The sequence below is a fragment of the Mobula hypostoma genome, chromosome 3 (assembly GCF_963921235.1).
Source record: "Mobula hypostoma chromosome 3, sMobHyp1.1, whole genome shotgun sequence".
Lineage (NCBI taxonomy): Eukaryota > Metazoa > Chordata > Chondrichthyes > Myliobatiformes > Myliobatidae > Mobula > Mobula hypostoma.
Genome location: NC_086099.1, coordinates 29,006,875 through 29,032,606, shown reverse-complemented (window position 1 = coordinate 29,032,606; position 25,732 = coordinate 29,006,875). Strand labels below are relative to the sequence as shown.

The window sequence follows — 25,732 nt, the reverse complement described above, 5'->3', positions numbered from 1 at the left end:
AGACCTGTCCTGGGCCAGTACGTAAGTGCAATTATGAAGAAAGCACGGCAGCACCACTTAGGAGTTTGTGGAGATTCAGCATGACATCTAAAACATTGATGAACTTCTATAGATAGGTAGTGTAGAGTATACTGACTGGTTGCATCACAGTTTGGTATGGAAACACCAATGTCCTTGAATGGAAAATCATAAAGTAGTGGATATGGCCCAGTCTATCATGAGTAAAGCCCTCCCAGCATTGAGCACATCTACAAAGAGCATTCTTTCAGGAAAGCGGCATCCATCATCAGGGACCCCCACCACGCAGGTCATGCTCTCTTCTTGCTGCTGCAATCCGGAAGAAGGTGCAAGAGCCTCAGGACTCATACTACTAGGTTCAGGAACAATTACTACCCCTCAACCATTAGGCTCTTGAACCAACTGGTGACAACTTCATTTTACTTCAGTTGCCCCACAACAAATGGACTCACTTTCAAGTACCCTTCATCTCATGTTCTTGATATTTATTGCTTATTTACTTATTATTATTTCTTCTTTTTGTATTTGCACTGTTTGTTGCCTTCTGCACTCTGGTTGAACACACTAGTTGGGTGGTCTTCCTCGATTCCATTATGGTTATTATTCTATAGATTGATTGAGTATGCCCGCAAGAAAATGAATCTCAGGATTGCATATGGTGATGTTTATGTACCTTGCTAATAAATTTACCTTGAACTTTGATGGTATGACTGCAAGTTACAGATTAGATCTGAGTTGAAAATGCGTGTATAAGATGATGAGAGGCATTGATCGTGTGGATAGTCAGAGGCTTTTTCCCAGGGCTGAAATGGCTAGCATGAGCGGGCACAGTTTTAATGTGCTTGGAAGTAGATACAAAGGAGATGTCAGGGGTAAGTTTTTTACGTAGAGAGATGAGTGTGTGGAATGGGCTGCCGGCAACGGTGGTGGAGGCAGATACGATAGGATCATTTAAGAGACTCCTGGACAGGTACATGGAGCTTAGAAAAATAGAGGGCTGTGGGTAACTCTATGTAATTTTTGAGGTAAGGACACATTCAGCACAGCTTTGTGGACCGAAGAGCCAGTATTGTGCTGTAGGTTTTCTATGTTTCTATGATCTATAATTTCTGTGATTTTCCAGAGATCTGCTGAGCTCAAGTAATATTAATTGACTTTTGAACATTACAATATGGCCAAGTTTAAATGATCATTAGTTTCAAATAGGACAACCTCAAATAATATTATTATAAATTATGTAATATTGTATATGGTAAATGTCATCAGTAAAAAATTAAAATTGATAGAATTTATTTTACATCTATGGATAATTAAAGGTGACAAAGATTACAAACACTTGATTTCACTTGATTTCTGTATAATTTATAAAGTACTGCTTACAATTTTTAAACTACCCTTAATTTTGTTGAAATATTTGAATCATAGTTGAATAATACTAAGTCAACAATACCTGTGTAAATCTGTCTTTGCATGTTTTGAGCCATCTTTACGCTTGTTATTTAGAAAGTAGTTACCACCAGGCTTTTGAGCCAGGGTGGACAACTTCACTAATCTCAACAATGAACTGATTCCACAACTTTTAGACTCAATTTCCAGGACTCTACACTCATGTTCTCTATTCTATTTTATTTATTTGTTTGCTTATTTATTATTAGTTTTTTTGTATTTGCACAGTTTGTCTTCTTTAGTATGTTGGTTGTTTGTCCATCCATGTGTATAGTATTTCATTGACTCTATTGTGTATCTAATGTGAATGCGCACAAGAAAATGAATCTCAGGTTAGTATATGGTGACATATATGTACTTTGATAATAAATTTACTTTGAATTTTGGTCTGTGAAGAGAGTTATATGGGTCTATTACTAGTATTTAATCTTTAATGTCAAGTGTGGTACAACAATTTTAAACTGTCGTGCTATGATATATTAACTATAAGAAAATAATATCGGGCCACATCATCAGTACATTTTTCAAACCAATATGGCAAAAGAAGATAGCATAAGATACATAAAAGTACGATTGCTTATGAAATAAAAGACACAATGGCATCAGCTTTATTTTCAATTTTGGTATTTCAAATACATAACATTGAATAAAATATTCTTTCTATAAACAGACGAGAAACATGGTTCATTGTATGAATGTCCTAAAAACTGCTATGATTGAATTACAGTTTAATTAACTAAATATTAGAAAAACATGTAAAAGCCCAGTTTTCAAATGTGGAACAACACAAAATTTCAGAATTAATTATTAGACTTTATAAGCATTACCAACAATTCTGACTTCATCATAACTCTTGTAATGCAACCTTTTTATTTGAAGAATTTTCATAGATGGAAATTAGATATATTTCATAATATACCAGAGGATCGCCCAAATCAGCAGTTCATAGCAAGCTTAAATAGAAAACAATGTTATGAGAATGCATAATGCATTGTTCTGCCATTCATATGGGCCCGTGCTGTTTGGAAATCCCTTTAACGCCAAAAGATGTATTACTTACTTTGGGTTATGGCACTTGATCACAGCCAATTTTTTGTGAATCTTGGAATTTTGGGAAACTCCAGCTTGAAACAGGCATGACTTCCACAAAGTCCATGAAGGATGTGCAGTCGTAGATATAGTTCCTGAAATAGTCCAGGAACTTTGTTTAACGTAAACTCAACGGGACATGAAGGATGGAGTGTTAGCATTCAGATAGGGAAGACTTTCCTTCACCTAATTGGTATTTGCCACCTATATTCCCAGAATAAACATATGAACATTATGCTTCAGTAGTATCAATGCATATTTCTAAATTGGGCCTATGTTCTTTTGTCTAAATGTCTAAAGGGGTCAAATTTGGTGCTCCCGTCTGTTCATATGGTTAAAATGGTAAGAAATGTAACAACAAGGAAGAAATCATCACATGTACTAAATATACTAGTATTAAAATCTAATAACCATAATATAAACATTGCTTTATGTAAGATACTGATGATATTTCTTTTTCAGGGTGCATTAAAAGCTATTGAAATGGCACTTTGACTTCAGGTGTAAAAGCATACTAGTTATTCTAAAATGGCTTTTTCATGGTTTGACTTTACCCAAAATGAGGAAATAGTTTATGGTTAGTGTCAATACAGAACACAAAAATAAAACTTAACTAAAATTTATTTCAATACAAACGTTCACAATTTGAATACTCTTGTTTTGCTCTATATTTTTATCAAACAATATTCTCCATGTGAGTTTGTTCTGGACTGTATTTTTTTACTTCAAAAAATATTAATGTTGAAAGTATTAAAGTAAAATACAGATATGGACAAATATAATCAAGTATCAATTTGTCCTTCTCTTAGCTAATGTACAATTAATTATTTATTGCATTATGGTTTTAAGCATTATAATATGACTCACTGCTAATAATAAAACACTTGAATAACGTCCTTTGGATTTACGAAAGAGGAGCACATGGGGACATTTGGCATAAAACATCCTGCTTTTATCAGGCTTAAAAAAGTCAACGTACAAAATCATTATCTAAAATAAAAAATTCATGGACTCTTTACATCCAAGAATAATGTATCTTCAGGAAATAGGTATGTTTTTCATTAACTTGATAGCTGTTTTATTGCATTTCTACTTCTGTACTTTTTGATTTCTCCGTATGGCGTTTATGCTTTTTCCTAATGGAGAGATGGTATGCATCATAAAATACGAAAAAAAAACGTAGCAGTAATGGTTATATTTCCAATAAAAAGTTCTAAGTTTGTCTCAAATTTGAACACAATGGGTTTGAAATTCTCTGCAAATTTTAGCATTTTAATTAATATGATCACATAAAATTCTTATCTATTTGAACAATAATTGGTTAAATTAAAATTCATTATGAGTCTTTACAAATGAACTTAACAAAACTATGTTAAACAGAGCACTAAAGGTACATCAAAGGGATAACCAAACCGCCATGTTAATTTGCACATTTAACTCACTTCCAAATACTTAAAGACCCATTTGCCCTGCAGCTCGTAATTAATTATCCATCTAGGAATAATCCTATACAGTAATTATAAGTACCCTTATTATTAGTTCAAAAAGTAGTTGTGGGCCTGTCTAGGGACATGCAAGTAAAGTATCATTTTCAAACAGTTAGCGATTTAATACATTTCAGACTTTCCCTTGATATATTTTTCAGGTCCAGTCCAATTTTCACCCCCCTCCGAGCTTCATCCATCCTAGGTTTTGCTCTTTTCTTACGACTTAAACAATTAATTTCCCCTGACAGAGTCATAGAGCACTACAGTGCAGGAACAGGCCCTTCTGCCCATCCAGCCCATGCTAAACTGCTATTCTGCCTAATCCCAACAACCTGGAACATGGAACATAGCTCTCCATACCCGTCTCATACATGTACAGTACCTATCCAGGGTTCTCTTAAATGTTGAAACCAAATTCACATCCACCACTTCCACTGGAAGCTCGTTCCACACTCTCATTACTCTTTGTGTGAAGAAGTTCGCCCTTGTACTAAATATTTCATCTTTTACTCTTAACCTATGACTTCTAGTTTTAGACTCACCGATCCTCAGTGGAAAATATCTGCTTGTATTCACCATATCTATACCCTTCATCATTCTGTATACCTCTATCAAATCTCCCCTAATTCACATACAGTGCACTCCACTAAGTCCTAATGTATTCAATCTTACCCTATAACTCAGGCCCTCAAGTAACATTCTTGTAAATTTTATCTGTACTCTTTTAAACTTATTGATATTTTTCCTGTACGTATATGACCAAGACGACACACAATACTTCAAATTAGGCCTCACCAACGTTTTATACAACTGCAATATCCCAACTCATCTACTCAATACTTTGGTTTATAAAGGCCAATATGCCAAAGGCTCACTTTCTGACATATTTACCCATGATGCAACTTGAAATGATTAAACATTTTGAAATGCAAAGATTTCCAACGGAGTTACCTCCTTAAAATTTCCTTTTCTAGAAAAGTTGAACCATATTCATTTGAACAAGTTCGATAGTTTATATATTGCCAATACTATTAAGTCTGAATAATATCATACCTCTGAATCACGAGTGCAACAATGACGCCAAGGACAGTAATTCCAAAAAGACATCCAAAGACAATTGCAACAGTATAACCTGCAAAATAAAAATAACACCAGAAGAGTTATTTCCAGAACTGCATTACAAACAAGGCACAAAATAATTCGCAATGATGTTCCCCCTTTGCATGTTAACAATGATTATTTTATAGTAAGAAATGGGACAAATAAACCAAAATGGAATTGGAAATGGAACCAATTGTTCAATGTTCTTTTGAGCTCGTGAAATACTGCTGTATTTGCATGTCATATCAAAAGGTATCATTACACAATTTTGAAGAAGAAAGGAAAATTCTTCTCAGAATATGGACCATGATTTAATGTAAGCTCAACTACCCTCACTCAAGCCATATTAACTATTTATCTTCAAGTTAGATCTTGCTGTGAAGAACTTGATTTCTCCATTTTGGACATTATCATTATTATTAAACCTTGCAAAATAATTTGTTGACAGCCACACACTCTGGAATGTTCTGAAGTAAAGGCACTCAGAAATTTAGGCCTTTTAATATTTTATTGCGGAAAATGGAAGTCTAGCATTGATCTTCCTTGTGACTTTTTTTATTGAAAAGGATTGCTGAAAGACTGGTCAACCTTCTTGATAAGGTGTAAGAATTAATTAAAAAATGAATATAAAATTATTAAGTTAATTGAAAAGTAAAGCACGTAAAACTACCTCACTGTTATGGAATGAAATTTGTGTTTGGATGTATGATTATTGTTGCTGATTTGGCTCTGTGACCACGTTCATAATTCACTGTCCTCTGCTGTCGGACACAACTTTAATTGTTTCTTCATTAAACATTCACAGGAAGATAAATATTCCACACAGGAAGAATATGGCTATATAAAGGACCAATCATATCAATATTGCACTAGCAACATTTACTTTCCTCTCTTAATAAATTATGAAAGTCTGGGAAGGAAGAATAACTAAGATAGAATTTATAATTGCTTTATTCCAGTAATTCCAGACATAAGAGCCAAATTAGGCCATTCAGCCCATCAAGTCCGTCTGCCATTTCATCATGGTTGATTTATTATCCCTCTCAACCCCGTTCTCTGTCTTCTCCTCGTAACCCTTGATGCCCTAATTAACCAAGAACCTATCAAAATCTGCTTCAAATATACCCAATGACTTGGCCTCCACAGCCATCTGTGGCAATGAATTCCACAGATTCACCACCCTCTGATTAAAGAAATACCACCTCATCCATGTAGGAATAAATTTTCTCTCAAGTCTGCTCCATCATGGCTGATCTGAAACTGAAGCTCAGTTTTCTACCTAACTCATACTCCTCGTTATCTTAGATGTGATTAGATTAGATTAGATTTAACTTTATTGTCATTGTGCTGAGTACAAAAATGCAGTTAGCATCTGACCAGAAATGCAAAGAATAGTGTTATTTACAAAATAACTGCGAATACAAAGTAAGTGCTACAGCACACAAATATATAAGTACTGGGACAGTACAATATGGGTGTAATACTGCTTAACGCTGTGATGTGAGGTTCAGCAGGGTCACAGCCTCAGGGAAGAAGCTCTTCCTGTGCCTGCTGGTGCGGGAGCGGAGGCTCTTGTAGTGCCTACCGGATGGGAGAAGAGTAAAAAGTCCATGTTTAGGGTGAGATGCATCCCTGATAATGCTTTTCGCCCTGCCCAGGCAGTGTTTATGGTAGATGTTCTCAATGGTGGGCAACTGGGTGCCGATAATCCGCTGGGCAGTTTTCACCACACGCTGGAGTGCTGTGTGGTCTGATATGGGACAATTGCCATACCACACTGAGATGCAGTTGGTGAGTAGGCTCTCAATGGTACAGCGGTAAAAGTCCGTCAGTATCCTAGGACAGATGTGAGCTTTCTTGATGCTCCGCAAGAAATAAAGGCGCTGTTGTGCCTTTTAGATCAGGATGGAGGAGTTCAGGGACCAGGTGAGATCCTCAGAAATGTGGACACCAAGGAATTTGAAGCTTGATACACGCTCCACTACAGCTCCGTTGATGTAGATGGGGATGTGAGTGTGGCTCCTAGCATGCCTGAAGTCCACAATGATCTCCCTGGTCTTCTGAGTGTTAAGGGCCAGGTTGTTGTCGGCTTACCACGCGGCCAGGTGCTGGACCTCATCCCTGTAGGCCGTCTTGTCATTCCCTCTGATCAGGCCAACCACCGCGGTGTCGTCTGCGAACTTGATTATGGAGTCAGAACCATGTGATGGATATTCGCCTCCTGGACCTCTTGCTTATGGTTGAAAATCTCGATTTCTAAACACAGCAGCTGCCACTTGTGAGATGAAGCGGTTCTAAGTAAACTTCCAACTAACAATTTGTTTAATTTTTGGTCGTAAATGGGAGTCAGTCTTCAGTTCTTAAAATGTGAATAGCAAGGAGTAATCAGTTTGAAGTTAAAACAAAGGACAGTCTAATGACAGCTTTGCAGACAAATTCTGCAAGCAGCAGACACTCTCTCTGGAGAAAGTAAATGCACCTGGTCTATTGCTGCTTCAGAGAGTGGTATAAGACAATGGGTTGTTTAATTTGTCTTTGTTCAAAACAGACAACACTGACTAAGTTGCTTAGTTCAATGAAGCTTGCAGACCAGATGGATAATATCATTTAGCATATCAATAACTGATGTGTTTATAGTTGGAAGATTTATGTACTCAGCGAGGTTAGCTTTACAGCACCAATTGTGGTAGCTGAGATCCGTGTTACCAAAAGCTTTAAGTCCTTTTGTGTAAAAAGGATATCTGAGGAAATATCACATACACTTGAGGTCACCCAAGCGTTAGAAAAAGGATATAACTGTAAAGAGCTGTTTAGGCTTATGAGGAATCGGGTAAGGAACATCATGAAGCTATGAAAGAAACACAAGCAAACTAGAATCTGTTCCTCCGGCTTCAGTTTCTGCAATAGACGATTCATTCATCAGCATTGTTGGTATGTCTTTTTAGTTTATAGGAATTGTACCTGTGATTTGTAAATCCTTTATGGAAATGGTTTGTAATTTGGAAACGTGTAGGATAAAAAAATGCTTTGTAAGTTTTTCTATGTGTTTTAATAATGTTTTAAGCTCTTTCCTCCATAGTCCATTCTCCTCCCCGATCAGATTTCTTCTTCTCCAGCCTTTTACCCTTCCCACCCACCTGGCTTCACCTAACACCTTCTAGCTAGTCCTCCATCCCCACCCCCCAGCTTTTTATTCTGGCATATTCCCCCTTCCTTCCCAGTCCTGAAGAACGGTCTCGGCTTGAAATCTCCACTGTTCCATAGATGCTGCCTGACCTGCTGAGTTCCTCCAGCATTTTGTGTGTGTTGCTTTGGATTTCCAGTGTATGCAGAATCTCTTGAGTTTTGGTTTTTAAATGTATTGTTTGGATTTAAACACGTATCACTGAAAATAAATGAACTGTGTTTTAAACTACTTTGTTAACTAGAAGTATCTTCTTCTTGGTGGAGAGAGAGGAAACATTGCTCAAATAGTGGCTATTGGCAGCTAAACTTGCTTTGGAGAATAAATAGGGAAATGAACTAGTCTTTGAACATTGGATAATTACAGTATAATCTCCCTTTAGTGAGAGTACTCGTGGGTATTTAGTATATCTAATAGGGCTTAAGGTCTTTGCCTGAGTTTAGAACTTCATGGTCAGCAAACCCAATACCATCAAACTCAATATTAAAAATATTCTTGGTCTAATACCCTTCACCACCTTCACAATGCTAAAGAACAGGTTTGATCTTTGACATGTTGTCAGTCACTCCAGAAAAGTGTCTTCTCTCTCTTTTCAACCCTAATACAATATTTAAAGGAACAACAATGTTTCTCCATGATCCCATAGGATATACTTCAAAATGGAAATGAATATACATTTTTCCATTCATCAATACCTTCATCTCTCTGCTGAACGTCAATTTCTTCATCTACGATGCGTCGACCTTGTTTGTTTGCAACTAAGGAAAAAAAAATACATATAAAAATTAAGTGAACATTTTGTTATCTTTTTGCTGATATATTTTTTTTCTAATTTTCATTCTTGTTACAGTCTTGTTACAATTTTGAACATTTTAGTACTGAAATCTTCAATTTCCATTTAATGGTGAACTTCATATATGGAATAGCAGACACACTGTACAAATACATATTTGGTTCTTGTACACCCCCCTCCCCACCCCCCACACACACACCCATTTTGGTTTGAGCAGGTAGCAGGATTCAGGATTCTGCAAAGTAAGCCCCGAGAGAGTTGAACCATATTGGTGTGTAAGAGCATAAATAGCTTCTAACAAAATAGATCTTGTAGGCCCTGAAACCTCGATGTTAACCTGACCATGTGAGAAGGAGAAACTGACTTGCATCTTGCCCTGACACTCCTTTAGATTTTGTGGATAAGGATAGTTCACGAGATCTGGGAACAAAGGTTTTCTGCTGAATCTTCGGTCTCTATGTGGTCTGGTTCTACCAGTAAAGAAACCAATTTCTTAACCAGAAGCTGGGGCAACTCTTGGATTTCCACGTCATTATTAGGTTACGTTCCTTCTTACATCTAGTGGGGTAAGATCATGGAACATGGATCTGACATAAGTTGTCTTTATCTTTTTTTTCCTTCTCTGCCTCTGTGCTCCTGAAGAGAAGGGGAAACTGGCCTATTAAAATCAAGCATACGTTTTCTTCTTATGACTTTAAACTCTGTCCTATTTGGAAAGCTCATTGTGTTCATTTAGAAAGCTAATCATCATAAGACAAAAGTAATTGCATTAACTTCACTGATGCAATTCACTCTGCTTAAATAAACATGGACATTTCTATGATAACGTACAATGTGATGCCTTTCTACTCAAAAGAAGTAATCAATTGCGCATCACACCTTAGGTTAAGATGGCCAAAGGTTAAAATTTACTTGAACAGAGAAGTAAGCCATTGTTGTTACCTCTGCCATGTTCTTTGAACTTCAGCCACACCTAGGTGATTACGAACTGGTGGCTAGATACTTACCACATGAAGGGAGGAAAATTGTTAACTCATCAGCTAGTCTCAGAAATGATCATCATATTTCCTTAAATCCCACCCATTCAAAGGTTAAGGTGAATAGTGTTTTCTTATCCTTTTGAAAATAAGGCATACACAATTCATTCAAGATAATGAAGAATTATGTAGCACTCTACTATAAATTTGCACCAACTCAGTATATTTGTACCTTGAGAATGTTTCCCCTGGGAGGGAAGGGTGTAGTAGTGGTATAGTTTCAGAATAGTATCTCATATTTTTAACTCTGAGGTAAGGACGAACATCTCTAAAGATTAAAAATGAGCTTTATCCATCAGATGTATACTGAAGCGTGCAGTGAAGTGAGTTGTTTGTATGAAATTAAATCCAAGACTCATGCTAAGCAGCCCACAAGTGCTGCTGTGCTTTCGGTGCCAACATTGCACGCCCACAATTCATTAATTGCAACCATACAGTACATCTTTACAATGTGCAGGGAAACTGGAGGAAACTTTCATGATGATGGGAAAAATGTACAAACTCCTTACAAACAACAATGAGAATCAAACCCCAATCACCCAGCTAGTGCAGTAATCGCATTACGTTAACTGCTACACTGCTGTGCTGCTCATTGCTTTTGAATTTCTCTATGTAACCGACAGAATTTTCTTCCACAGAGAGCTCTCTGGGGGCTGAATTATTGAATAAATTTGGATGATATTTGGCTATATTTTCTGACTTGAAGGGTGTCACAGATTATGGAAACAGGCCAGAAGATGACATTGTGACCAAGACCAGATGACCAATGACCAATGTGTCAATTCAGTGGAAACTTAAATGGATAGGGCGTTTGAAGAGGCCAGTCATGTTTTGCGGTCTGCTCTCTGCAGATCATTGAAGGAAGAGAAATTAATCCCTATTGCGGTGATGATGGAGTCTGAAGCAATATTTGCTGGTTCCTCAGGATATAAGTATGTATGGAAATTTAACCTTTATCCTCTCTCATGAATAACGTCCCAGATGAAAAGTATCTAAAAGCTGTTCATAAGTACAACGGGTTCAACAGATGTTGAAAATCCAGAGCAAAATATGCAGCAGGTCAGGCAGCAACCATGGAAGAGAATAAACAGTCAAAAGTTTGGGCCTGATGAAGGGTCTCAGTCTGAAATGTCAGCTGTTTCTCGCTCTCCTACAGATACAGCTTGACGTGCTGAATTCCTCCACCATTTTGTGTGTGTGGCTTTGTAAGCTGCTGTTCTTTAAAGAGGCTTGTCACAAATGTCTGCAGATGTATGTGGACAGCATTCTAATTAGCTGCATCACCTTCTGGTTTTTTTTTGGGGGGGGCGGTCCTACTTCATAAGATCAAAATAAGCTGCAGAGTTGTGAATGTAGTCAGGTCCATCATGGGCGCTAGCCGCTGTAGTATCCAGGACATCTTTAAGGAAAGAGGCCTCAGTAACGGCAACCAAAATTGAGGACCCCCATCACCCAGGCCATGCCTTGTTCTCATTGCTACCACCAGGAAAGAGGTACAGAGGCATGAGGCACTCACTCAGCGATTCAGGAACAGCTTCTCCCCGTCTGCCATTCGATTTCTGAATGGACGTTGAGCCCATCAACACTACTTCACTACCTTTCTAAAATTTTTATTTCTGCACGATGATATTAAACCTAATTCCGGTTTTGTACCTATTTCAGTGATGTATTGCACATCCATCAGAGCATTCATATCTGTGTTCAATATTCATCGCTCACTACTAATACTCAGTCAAAGTACTTACGAGGCACATTAAAAATGTTGAAATAATTCTATCCGCTTATGCAGTCTTTGAAAATGGATCAATTCAACCTCTGGTGGTAATATAAATCATAATGAATATACTCCTCTACTACAACACTGCCAAAATCAAAGTATAACAATTTACCACATAGGTTCCAACAGCTCCTCTTGTTTTCAAATTGGTTTCCATTCCCATGACACCCACTGTAGAAGAAAGTATCACAACTTTCAGTCTTCTTATCGTAGTACCATCTTAGTATCATGGCACGGCAGTCTCCTCGTTCTTTCGGCAGTTGGCATGCTAAACCTGGCAAAAAAAAGGGTAAAGTATGTCTAGATTCCTGACTGGAAAGAAAACTTTCACCAGGTCCTTTGCCCATTTTGGTTGTCCCATTTTCTGAAATTTTTAAAAAGAGACACCAAATTGTGATACCTAAACTATAATGAAGCTTGAGAATCTGATGGTGGAAGCTGTTTTCCCTGTGCCATTACTAGCAAATGTCCAACAGTCATGAGGGATTTACAGATCCAGATTTTTCCACATAATTTCCTACACCAGCACTACAAACTACCTCTACAACAATGATGCCTACAGAAAAAATTAAAAACTCCATTGACGTCCTTTCATTTTGCAAGTTCTACAAATGCTGGGCAGGTCTAGAAAATTAGAACACATACTGGAGGTTTGTTTTCAGATTGATCAGTGGCCTGCCACAAGAATCAGTGCTGGGTCCTTTGTTGCTTGTCATATAAGTGATTTGGCAAAGAATGTTGGTGACGATTTCAGGTGATAACAAAATTGGTAGTACAGTGGACCTTGAAGATTATCTAAGGTCTCAGCAGGACATAGGTCAATTGTTTAATTGGGCAAAGGAATGGCAGATAGAATTTAACATGGACAAGTGCAAAATGATGCATTTTGTAAGTTAAACCAGGGCAGGACATAAACAGGAAACAGCAGAGCACTGGAGTTTTGCTGAACCTAAGGACCTCAGACTGCAAGCTTACATTTCCCTGGAAGTGCAACACAGGTGGACAGGGTGGTGAGGAAGACAAATGGCATGCTTGCCTTCAGCAGCCAAGACACTAAGAGTTAGAATATCATGTTAACTGATGTACAAAATCTTGTTTAAGTCACATCAGATTGAAGGGCCTGAGATATCCTGAGAGACTGGATAGCCTAGGTCTGTCTTCATTGAAGGAATGGACACTATAAGATGACATGATTGATGCTGGTCTTTCAAAAACATAATAAATATCTTTATGAAATATTTTATTACTACTATTGATTGAAAATAATCAAATTAAAATTGAGAAGAATTTATAATTAAAATTTAATTTCTACATGTTAAGATTTTTTACAGTTTAGACCTACTTGCAGCATGACCTTGAAAACTGCTCTGTTTTAAAGAAAGAACTTTAGAAGGAAAACAAGAACTTATATTTATACAGTTCCTTAAATAGTATAGACTATATAAATGGTCTATTCCTGCTCTATTTCACAGAGGCCTTGGAGAGGTATGCCCAGGGCATGCCCTTTTCTCACTGTTACCATCAAGTAGGAGGTACAGAAGCCTGAAGGCACACACTCAACGATTCAGGAACAGCTTCTTCCCCTCTGCCATCTGATTCCTAAATGGACATTGAATCCGTGAACACTACCTCACTTTTTTAATATTTCTGTTTTTTGCATGATTTTTAATCTATTCAATACTGTACACGTATAGTGTTATTTATTTATTTATTTTTCTTCTTCTATATTATGTATTGCGTTGAACTGCTGCTGCTAAGTTAACAAATTTCACATCACACGCCCGTGATAATAAACCTGATTCTAATTCTGAGGTACTTCAGTCACCCTGAGTTTGGAATTCAGTAAATTTGAAGCAGGTTAATCAGCAAAGTTAAATGGATTGTAGGGTAGAATCAGATAACACATTAAACACCGGTCAGTATATTTATGTTATATTAACCTAGTAATGTGTATTTCTGAAACTTTGCCATGGATGGCCGCCAAGCCTGGCTGCGAAAGGAGAAGGGTTGGGCGTGGGGACAGCAACCTCATCCAGTGTTGCAGAAGTGCCAACAGAAGCTCCGAAGACCTCATTCCTGGGAGAGGAAGGATCTTCGCCTGGAAGACATATGAAGTTGTGTGGTGAAAGCAGAAACCACAGAACCAATCACCCTTCTATCTGTCCAGAACAGAGGACTCTGGTGAGTTGTTGTCAGCACCCTATGCCCCAGTAGGAGTGAGGTTCTTAAGAAGAAGAGTCTATTAACCTTACCTGTGTCTCATACTGCATACAAATGATAATAGGCATAGATAGGTTTGATGTCAGTTTCCCACTGTTGGGGTATCTAAAACTAGAGGGTATAGGTTTAAGGTGAGAGGGAATAAGTTTAAAGGGGATTTTAAGGGTAACATTTTCACACAAAGAGTGGTTTATGTCTGGAATGAGCAGCCAGAGGAGATGTTGGAGGCAGGGACAGTACCAACATTGAGAGACATAAGGACAGGAACTGGAATGAGCAGGGTATAGAGAATATGAAATTAGTGCAAGCGAGTGGGATCAGTACAGAAGGGCATGATGGTCGGCAGAGACATGATGGGCCAAAGGGTCTGATTTTGTACTGTTCAATTCTATGACACTATTACTCCACAAATTCAGTATTTAAGGAATATTCAAAATGCAACTGTTAGTTAATGTTCTTGTTTACTTTTATTGACTTAATAAATTCTTCTCTGTTTTAATTTGATTATTTTCAATCAACACTGGTATTAAAATAGTCCATAAAGGTACTTGTTACATTTTTGAAACTACAGCATTAATCATAATTTCTTTCCTATACTTTTCAAAATTGTATGATGTTAAAGGATAGAATTTCCACAAAAGCGTTTCTCAATCATCAGTGTAACCTCAGAGAAAAATCCATAGTAATTAATTTCAATTCCAATAGTTTAGGATTTTAATAAGTTTTTTTTGAAAAAGAAATTAGATTAGGTTGGGGGGTGGCTGGGTTAGAACAGTCAAAATGTAATTGGCAACTGGTTGTATTGAATGTATTTTGTTGGTGTTGCAATAAAAAAATTAGTAAAAAAAATTATATAAAGGAAATAAGATTGATTTTACAATAGGATCTTAAAAAATAAATTTAAAATCTATTTAAACACAATTGAAGGTAAGATGTCTTTGCAAGGTAATACAAAACATATGACTGCAAAATATATGTTCTCTACCTTTTTATTTTCATTTTCTTCATAAATGTATTAGTAATTTGTGGTTCACTCTTTCCTATCATCCAAGACATTACTCCCATCAGGAAAGAGGTACGGGAGTCTGAAGATGTTTTAAGAACAATTTCTTCCCCTCTTCGGTCAGATTTCTGAATAGTCTATGAACACTACCTCACTATTCCTCTTTTGCAATATTTTTTAGTTGTAACTTATAGTAATTTTTTTATGTCTTGCACTGTACTGCTGCCACAAAATAACAATTTCATGACATATGTCAATGATAATAAACCTGTTTCTGATTCATGATAGTTTGAAATTTGGTATTATTTCTGCTGTAGTAATGTTAAAAGGCTTTTGGATCCAGCATTCTTCCTATAAGGTTGTATGAAGGTTAATTATTATTTTATTTTGAAAATATGTTCTTCTACTTTAATTGAGACAGTTTCGACTTACGTTAGTTATTTTCCAATCTAAAGTTTAGGAATTGGACTTGGAAAGCAATAATAATTATTTAACCTTGTAATATTTGGCTTGGCATCAAACAATGTCAAGATGTAAGTAAAATGTAATAAGTAATCAATTATTACAATGTAAGTAATTAGTAATAAAGTAAGATGAAACAGATTAATAAACTGTATTTTGACTTCATTGCTTAATGGAAAATGATGTTCATGTATTAAAAATGATTGATTGTCCAATTTTTGTTTGCTATCCTATTACTTAAAAAGTAAAACTTATTGAGTAATTCCAAAAATAAACATTACCGTAAATGATTAACTTACTTCCATCCGGGAATAGTTCATCATATCTCTGAGAGCAGGTTTTCAAACAGTATGTCTCATTCAAAAATCTGTTTCTGTTGCCTCCTTCTCCAGCATAGAAAAATGGATTACATTTGTCATCAGCTTTGTTGTAGTACCATTCAATATTCCTTAAACTAGGATTTGTTGACTGCCCAGCATTCATTGGATTCATGCAAATGTCATCTGTAATCAGAGGAACATGAATATTCTGTTAAAAGCTAATTGCTACAGTCTGTCACTGCTTTGTCACAAATTAACACCAGTTGAAAAAAAGAACTTGCTTATATGCTGGTAGTGCCTCATCATGTCTTAAACAAAATTCATTTCCTCATCTCACTCCACTTTCTGCAACAAACAGTTATTCTTCAAATTTCAAATTTTGATTATGAAAGTATGTTTTTGTCACCATATGCTACCCAGACATTCACTTTCCTTCAGGTATTCTACTACTACTACTACTACGTCGACTCAGGCCTAGGGGGCCGGCGCCGGGCACGATGACGGACTCTCCACTTCTCCCTCGCCCTCACCAGTGTGTTCAGTTCATCTACATTAGCAGAGCAGGGATTCACGGTAGAAGAAAGAAATGCAATAGAATCAATGAAAAATCACACAGAAAGATAGATAAGCAACTACAAACTGTAATATGCAAAAGAGGACAATCTGTGAAATAATAATAATAATAATAATAATACAGATAAATAAATAAATTAATTAATGAGCTGATAGATAGATAGATGGATACTGAAAATATAAGATGTTGAGTCTTTGAAAGTGAGTCCATAGATTGTGGAATCAGTTCAGTATTGAAATGAGTGAAGTATACAGCACATGCTGATTCAGGAACTAGTTGGTGGAAAGGTAATAACTGTTTCTGATCCTAGTGATGTGGGACCTCAATGCCCTTTGGAATACATCCATCTTTCTGAGAGGTCACAATTTAAAGCACATTTAGTCTCTCCCTCTGCTGCATCAAATCAACATAATTCAAAATCACAAATGTCAGTATTTGGTGTATTATCCAGTCTATTCCACCTTATCCACATCACAACCTTTAGCGTGTTTGATCAGACTGTGTTTACTGATTACTTTCAGTTTTCCAGATCACTCTCATCAATCATCACCATAGCCAAAGCATCTTGTTGTCACCATAAAATTTTCATGAATTAGGTGTCACTTTTTCAATATTACACTGGTAGCAGGAAATCCAGTGTCACCAACACGCTCTCTAACCTTCAATAGGAACCATTTGAAAACCAATGTATTAAACTACGGTTAATTTTCATTTTCAAAGAAGTTCACAACATCACTCCATCAAACATCCAAATTCATCAGAGGGTCAGTTCAACTCGACAGCAAACTGGACCTCACATATTGAAAACTCCTTCATTCAATACGATTTGCTACCAGTACTCCCTCTACCCAAGATCAACAAGAGAGTGGAATCTTCTGCCGCCAGACCTGCACAGTATTTCTGACATTAATATTTTTAAAGATAGACTCAATCAAATCGATTTAGGAGATCTAGTCAAAAAAGCTTACTTGGCAATTTAACTCCCACGCCATTCACACCGACTGCGCGTTATAACAGCCGTCTGGCAGTGCTTGCGCAGTACCAAGCAGAAACAGAAGCTCTGTTGTGCTTCATTGGCTGCATAGTCATTTGGGTTATACTGAGATAATGAAAGACACTGAATACTGACAAGTATTCTGACAAGGTTGTTTCATTTTAGATAAAGGAGTGAGGAAGAAATATAGCCATGATGACTTCTTTAAATATAAATTCCTTTTTGAACTGCTTATGTATTTCCACCCTTGATGGAGATGAAAAAAAAGCTTAAAAAGTTTGTTCTAATTCAAGTCACTTGTTGCCATACAAGTTATATTAATTTAGTGCTTCCTTAGGAAGTTTTCATGTGATGCAAACAAATGTTGGGAAGTTGGGATCAGAGCCATCTGCATAGATCATAAAATTTACTCTGATATTAATACAGCCACCCAGCAGTTCCTATGTTTGAAGTCTGCCATGAATGTTCATTGTACTGCTGCCGTAAAGTTAACAAATTTCTTATCATATGCCCATGATAAATTAAATCTGATTCTGATTCTGAATGTTATGGGTTCAAATATTTATTTAATTATTATTTTGATCATTTTATTTCATATTTTGCAGGAAAATTTTCTAGTGAAATATTTCCTTATGGACTGAGTTGCCTTTTAGTCATTCGGTTATAGATCTCGTGTGTTGAAGGATCAATAACTCCTTATGTGAGTCACTAGGTCACAAATATCTTACTTCTTCATATGTGTAAAAGTATACAGAACAGAAAACAAATGATTCAGCGGCATCATATGATGTCTACGGTCATTAGCTGTCTTATCAAGGAATCTCATATTTTTTGATTCAATGTTCCTTTAGTTTTTGAACACTTTGGAAAACAAGGGATATAGGGTTAGTGCATATAAAATTGCCCATGGTCTTATTGAATGGGGCAGCAGGCATGAGGGGTTAAATGGACTACTCTTGGTTATGTCTTTTTTCCTCAGAGCTGGAAGTTGGGACGCTTGCTGATGTTTGTGCAGTGTGAAGTTTCATTTGCTTCATTTTCCCATGTGATACAATGACATGTTTCTCATCTCCAGAACCTGGACAACATTCAGATATGGACAGATGTGCCACATGACTGCCAGGCAATATTCATCTCCAATAGGAGTAAGTCAAACCCCATCCACTAGAAACGCAGCAAAGTAATAGTTGTCAAATCCTTTGGCATTAACATTCTTGGAGTCATCATTGACCAAGCTATCGCTCATTCAATTACAGAAATTATAGAAGCAGATGACAGACGAGTTATTCTATGGCAAATGCCTTGGCTTTTAAAATCCTATTATCTAGAAGATACAGGATAGAAGTGGGATGAAATTCTCTCCAGTCGCCCAAATCTGTGTAGCTCCAATAGATATCAGGACGCTTCACTCCATCCAGGGCGAAGCAATCTGCTTGCTGGGCTAACTATCTACCACCCTGAGTATCGCTAAAGACTGTCAGTATTCAGCACAAGTGTGTATTTGTTAAATTTTAATAAGAATGACAGATTTATTAGGAAATGTGAATCTATATCAGAAAATAAGTGATCTGGCAGCCTAGATTACATCTTGGAGTGTGGTAGTGTTGGGGTTAAACTAGTAGACTAGCCGTAGGAGGTACAAAAACAGGAAGGCATGGGTTTAAGATGAGAGGAAAGAGGCTTGACGAGAATATGAGTGATTTTTTACACAACAATGTGATATCTGAAACACACTTCCACAGGGTATGGTGGAGTCAGATACAATTATTATGACTTAGACGTAATTATACAGACACTTAAGTAGGTAACTTCCAACTTGCGCCTTGTAAGGCATGAAAATACCCGACGCAGGCCTCTCATGGTCTGAGGTGATGTTCCCTTCCCTAAGTAGGTAAGGCATAGAAGGGTATAGTGGTAGTGTGGATAAATGGAATCAGTGCAAATGGGGAAAATGGGCGTGAGTTGAAATCCTATCATTAGCAACTGAAGATTTAAATTCAAGTAATAAACTAAAATTTTAAAAAAGTAGTCTTAGAAATAGTAAGGACTGAAATGTCAACTGTTTATTCCTCTCCACAGATGCTGTCTGATCTGCTGAGTTCCTCCAGCATTTTGTATATGTTGCTCTGGATTTTCAGGATCAGCAGAATCTTGTGTGTCTTAGAAATATTAATATTGGATTGTTGTGCATACAAATTTAGTTCACGAAAATCCTAGTGTGAACACTCCAGCATAGCTCTCTATCATCTTAGGGTTTTGTCACACAAGTAAATGTCGAACTACTCAGCGATAAATTAAGCATGAGTAATATAGCATGGAGCAATATGACAATTCCCCACATCTACCAAGCTCTTTGAGTGACATTGGCATATTAAGGAGAGCTGTGTTGGGTATAACCATAGTTAGCAAAACTCTTCCTAATGTGACAATGTCACCCAATGAGGAAATGGAAGGGTAGATATAGGGAAAAAATGTTATATTGTTCTAATGATTAGAAGCCTGTTTTTTTTTATTGGTAGTCACAGTTCACAAATGGAATAGAACTTGCAATAGTATCAAACAGGAACCAGTTTTATATCTCTTAATTATTATTTCCATGAAAACGAAGACTTCTCAAAGTCAAAGTAATTTCAATCAACAGAGCTCCTGCGGCATAGTTTGAATGATAAATCAGGCCCTGGTGATCCCATATTCTCTCCAGTTAAAGCCCAGTGCACCTGGTTTCCAAGATATCTTCCATCAAAATACTGACCATACCTAAGTCTGTTTAGCTATGTGATCATTCTGGATCTGACATGTTCAACCAGTATCAAAATGTCTACAAGTAATGAAAGAAACTGCACTTTTGTCATATCAGTTAAATTCTATACAACAGAGTTAAGATTGTTACATCCTCACTCCCTCTACAGTTTTACATTAATTGTCCATTTTGAAAAACGAAGGGGGCACAACCTCATTGAAACCCATCGAATATTGAAAGGCCTAGATAGAGAAAATGTGGAGGGGATCTTTCATATAGTGGGGGAGTCTAGGACCTGAAGGCACAGCCTCAGAATACAGGGCCATCCATTTAGAACAGAGATGAGGAGGAAGTTCTTTAGCCAGAGGGTGGTGAATCTCTGGAATTCATTGCCACAGGTGACTGTGGAGGCCACGTCATGGATAGATTTAATGCAGAGGTTGATAGTTTCTCGATTAGTAAGGGGGTCAAAGGTTATGGGGAGAAGGCAGGAGAATAAGGTTGAGAGAGATAATAAATCAGCATACTCTATTGGCTGACTGACCTAATTCTGCCCCTATGTCTTATGGTCTTATGCCACAGCAGACAAGATGTAGTTTATACTACACTGAGTTTAGATTGAAACCTTTGTTCTTTTTTACAGTGAATGATAGTGCACACTAATTGAGCCGTGAACAAAAATATGTTTTTACTGAACCAAGTTTGGATATAGAAATCTTTCATAGATTTTATATCAAGTTTTTTTGCGAAGTCTTGTTTCACAAGAATGCTGAGAACATTTTCTTTCACAAGTGCTTTCTTTTATTAATGGAAAATAAGTGTGTAATGCAAAATTTATCCAGTCCGTGGCAGTATTTAACTTCCCTTCCATACAGTGCTTCTGCTCCCGAATAAAGCTGGGGTGGTTTTTTAAGATTGTTAATTTTATATTCAATTTGTTGAGAAAAACTTGGAATGGAAATATAGGATCACTAAAATTTCCTTTCTTTCTTTTAATTTATGAAATGTTTAAGTTAATAATGCTTATAGAATTAAAAAATAATAATTGGAATTAAACCATATGTCTCTTAGTCATTAAATCCATCTGGGATTGGATCATGTTACTGAAATGACAATATCTGATCTATGAGAGAAAAGTTCCTCACTTTCTATTTCCCCCTTCTTAATATTCCTTGCTTTATGCCTAATGCGCATATTGTCAATCTTGTCTCGGGGTTTTCCAATGTTACAATGAACAAGTTCTCACTCTCCCTTTGAAATGAATTGCATGTCTTACACAAAGCTACCTCTTCTTTCACCAACACGTTAACCCTCCCCCTCCCCCTCTCCTTCTTTGGCAATAATACGGTTTTAAAGAATGAATAATGAGAGGCTATAACAGAGAAGACAATGCCAATTAATTTAAAATTCCGTCTATGTTCCGTCACACCATTCTCCTTATTAGCCTTACTCCTTAGTGATTATACCATTTAAAGTATGAATAATGAAAGCACATTGAATTTGTTGGGTCTTTTAAGTAAAAGCTGAATAAATATTTGACACATAAGAGGATAAATTGCTGTGGTAGCATATTGTGAGCAGTTTTGGGCCACATATCTATGGGTCCAGAGAAGGTTTGTCAAGAATGATCCTGGGAAAAGTATGACCATTTTAATGGAATTATGTAATAGGCCACCCAACAGTCCATGGGATTTAATGGAGCAAATTTGTAGAGAGATCACAGACTATTGCAAGAAACGTAAGATTGTGATAGTAGGTGATTTTAACTTTCCATATATTGACTGGGACTCCCACACTGTAAAAGGGCTGGATGGGAAAGGGTTTGTCAAATGCGTTCAGGAAAGTTTCCTTAAGGATAGCAAGGGACAAAATTAGTCCTCCAGAAGATCAGAGTGGTAATCTATGAATACGGCCAAAAGAGACTGGGAAGACCTTAAACCAATTTTTTTGCATTTGTATTTACTCGGGAAATGGAGCGATACAGCAGCAAGGACCCATACAGAATACAGAGAAGATTTGCAGTTTGAAGTACATTAGGGTGTATAAATCCCCAGAGCCTAACAAGGTGTTCCTTAGACCCTGTGAGAGGCTAGTTCAGAAATTACAGAGGTTCTAGTATCCTTAGCGACAGGTGAGGTGCCAGGGAGTCAGAGGATAGCTAATGTTGTTCCATTGTTTAAGAAAGACTCTAAGAATAGACCAGGAAATTATAGGCTGGTGAGCCTGACATTAGTAGTGGGAAAAATTATAGGAAGACATTCTAAGGGACTGGTTATACAAGTATTTGTATAGACAGGGACTGATCAGGGATAGTCAACCTGGCTTTGTGCATGGCAAGTCATCTTTAAATAATCTTAGAAGAGCTCTCAAAGGTTGAAGAAGGCAAGGCAGTAAATGTTATCCTCATGGACTTTAGCAAGGCCTTTGACAAAAAGATTCAGACATTCAAGATAAGGTAGTCATTTGGATTAAACACTGGCTTTGTGGGAGAAGCCAGAGAGTAGATGGTTGCCTCTCTGATTGGAGACCTGCAACTGGTGGTGTGCTGCAGGGATCGGTGCTGGTTCAGTGGTTGTTCGTCATCTATATCCACAATCCGGATGATAATGTGGTAAACTGTCCCAACAAATTTGTGGATAACACCAAGATTGGGGCTGTAGTGGATAGCAAGGAAGATTGTCAAAGCATGCAATGTGATCTGAGTCAGCTGGAAAAATGGGCCGAGAAATGGCAAATGGAATTTATTGAAAACAAGTGTGAGGTGTTGCATTTGTGATTACCAACCAGGGTAGGTCTTACAGGGAGAGTGGTAGTGCAGAGAAAATTTACAAGGATGTTACAGGGACTTGAGATATAGGGAAAGGTTGAATAGGTTAGAACTTCATTGCCTAGAACATAGAAGATAGAGGTATACAAGATTATAAGGGGTATAGAGAGAGTAAATGAAAGCAGGCTTTTCCTACTGAGGTTGATGGGACTACAACTGGAGGTCATGGGTTAAGGGTGAAAGGCGAGCTGTTTAATGGGAACTTCTTCAACTGGGGATGGTGGGAGTATGAAATGAGCTGCCGGTGCACTGGAATTTAGAAGAATTTGAGGGATCTCATTGAAACCTACAGAACATTGAAAGGACTAGACAGGAATGTGGAGCAGATGTTTCCTATGGTGAGGGTAACCAGAACTTGAGGACACAGCCTCAAAATTGAGGGGCAGCCTTTTAGAACAGAGGTAAGGAGGAATTTTTTTTTAGCCAGAGAGTAGTAAATCTGTGGAATGCTCTGCCACAGACTGTGGTGGAGGCCAAGTGCATGCGTATATTTAAAGGGGAAATTGATTGTTTCCTGATCGGTCAGGGCATCAAATTATATGGCGAGAAGGCGGGTGTATGGGGTTGAGTGGGAGCCAGGATCAGCCATGATGGAATAGCGGAGCAGACTCGATGGGCTGAGTGGCCTAATTCTGCTCCTATGCCTTATGGTCTTATGGTCTAAGTGGTGGACGCAGGTTCGATTTCAACATTTAAGAGAAATCTGGGTAGGTACATGGATGAATGGTATGGAGGGCTATGGTTCTGGTCGATGGGACTAGGCAGATTAGTGATTTGGCATAGACTAGTTGGGCTGAAGGACCTGTTTCTGTGCTGAAGTATTCTATGACTCTATAACTCAATTAATAAAAGGCTTATCGTATGAGGAGCATTTGACAACTCTGGGCCTCTGCTCGCTGGAATTTTGAAGAATGAGGGGGATCTCATTGAAACCTACCAAATACTGAAAGGATTGAATTGAGTGGACATGGAGAGGATGTTTTCAACTGTGGGCGAGTCTAGCACCAGAAGGCACAGCCTCAGAATAGAAGGATGTTTCTTTAGAACAGAGATGAGGAACAAACTACTTTAGCCAGAGGGTGGTGAAACTGTAGAATTCATTGCCACAGACGGTTGTGGAGGCCAAATCATTGGGTATATTTAAAGCAGGGGTTAATATGTTCTTTATTAGTAAAAGAATCAAAGATTACAAGGAGAAGGGAGGAAAATGGAGTCCGTGGAAAATAAACCTGTCATGACTGAATGGCAGAGCAGATTTAATGGGTTGAATGGCCTAATTTTGCTTCTACTGTATGTCTTATGGTAGGTTGAAGTGTATGACCCTGGGAGTTCACAATGATCTAGCCAAAAGAGGCAACACGGGAAAGATTAACAGAAAGCTTCCAAAGGAGATGAAGGGTCTTAGCCTAAAAAGTCGACTCTTTATTCCTTTCCATAGATGCTGCCTGACCTGCTGAGTTGCTCCAGTATTTTGTAGTTGTTACTAAGGCAGATGAAGACAAAGAGGATCTGCACCTTTCTCATCCTAAGTAATTTATTTACCTTATAGCTGCGATTCACTAGCACAAGCAAGTTTAGTTGAAGCATAATTATCACAAAAAATACATATTTTTATACTTTAGTTAAATGTAAAAGCTTCAAATGTTTGGGATAATACAGTATAATTAATTTCTTAATCCTACAGTCAGTTCTCAAACATCAGATAATTTTTACCCATCATCCACAGGTATCTGTGAATTGGTTGAAAAGCGTTGAGAAAGTAATTTGACATACATTTTGCGATTTACCATGTAACTAGCTATAAGAGCAACATTCATGACATTTTTAAAGAGGCAAAAGGATGAAGCATTTATGATCTTCACCTGCTCCAAATTACCTAACAGCCACCAAGGTCCTTTTGAAGCGTCGTCACTTTGTAAGTAAAGGCCGCAGCCATTTTGTACTGATTACATTTTGCACAAATTACATCCTCATCGTCATCAATGAGAAAATAGTCTGTTTTAAAATGCTATTTCCATTTATCAAATTATTTATAAGAATATATTTTTGCTGCAAAGGAAAACAAAAAGAAACACAAGTAAAGAAAAGAACCAGGTGCCCTCAGACCTCCTCACATGGGCAATCTAAACTGCCACTCTGGGTTTCATATGGATAACTAGTATACATCTGCCACTACAGTTTTATAAGACCAGACTTTGTTTGCTCACATCAAAGCATTACTTGCCTTCCAACAGAAATTTATAATGTTCAGCACTTTAAAATAGTATAAAAAGTTTTATATGACTGCAAGAATTTTATTATAATTATGTGACTTAAATCGTACAATCAGGCAAATCATTGATTAACAAGGAAGTACCATGCTTAAAGTAATAACTTTTAAATTGTAAAATGGAAATCTATCTTGAAACTCTAATATTGTATCTCTAATGCAGTTCTATACAAAATCGAACACGATGACTTACCGTTCTCCAGAGCTGTAACCCTCAAATTAAAAGCAGCAATGTAGACTCCCAAGGATAAAATTATCCTCCTCATCTCTGTGCTTTGGAGCTTCATCTGGAACATAAAATGACAGGAACTTGTGCAGAAGTGGAGCTCTCAGTGGATTAATGCTTCCACAAACACTTGTGTGCAATTTGAAAACCGTCTTTAGGATATCG

At 37.3% G+C, this 25,732-nt stretch overlaps 1 protein-coding gene across 1 annotated transcript; it reads right to left on the bottom strand.

Annotated features, from left to right (window-relative positions):
* Positions 1–2,039: 2,039 nt before the first annotated feature.
* On the bottom strand, positions 2,040–25,732 carry LOC134343908 (tissue factor pathway inhibitor-like). Its single transcript, XM_063042817.1, has 6 exons — positions 25,535–25,732; positions 15,917–16,120; positions 12,045–12,206; positions 9,021–9,083; positions 5,094–5,172; positions 2,040–3,689 (listed from the first exon to the last, which is right to left on the bottom strand). Exons 1-6 carry the CDS (start codon positions 25,635–25,637, stop codon positions 3,632–3,634), a joined length of 669 nt encoding a protein of 222 aa, XP_062898887.1. The 5' UTR covers positions 25,638–25,732; the 3' UTR covers positions 2,040–3,631.

Bases quoted from the DNA above. Each gene is read 5' to 3' on its own strand.
- LOC134343908 (XM_063042817.1), bottom strand. From the start codon at position 25,637: ATGTTCCAGATGAAGCTCCAAAGCACAGAGATGAGGAGGATAATTTTA. The intron at 9,084-12,044 runs GTAAATTGTTAT...TTTTTTCCTTAG, and splicing joins GAGCTGTTGGAACCTATGTG to TTGCAAACAAACAAGGTCGA. The intron at 3,690-5,093 runs GTATGATATTAT...TCTCTCCATTAG, and splicing joins GTTGCACTCGTGATTCAGAG to GAAAAAGCATAAACGCCATA.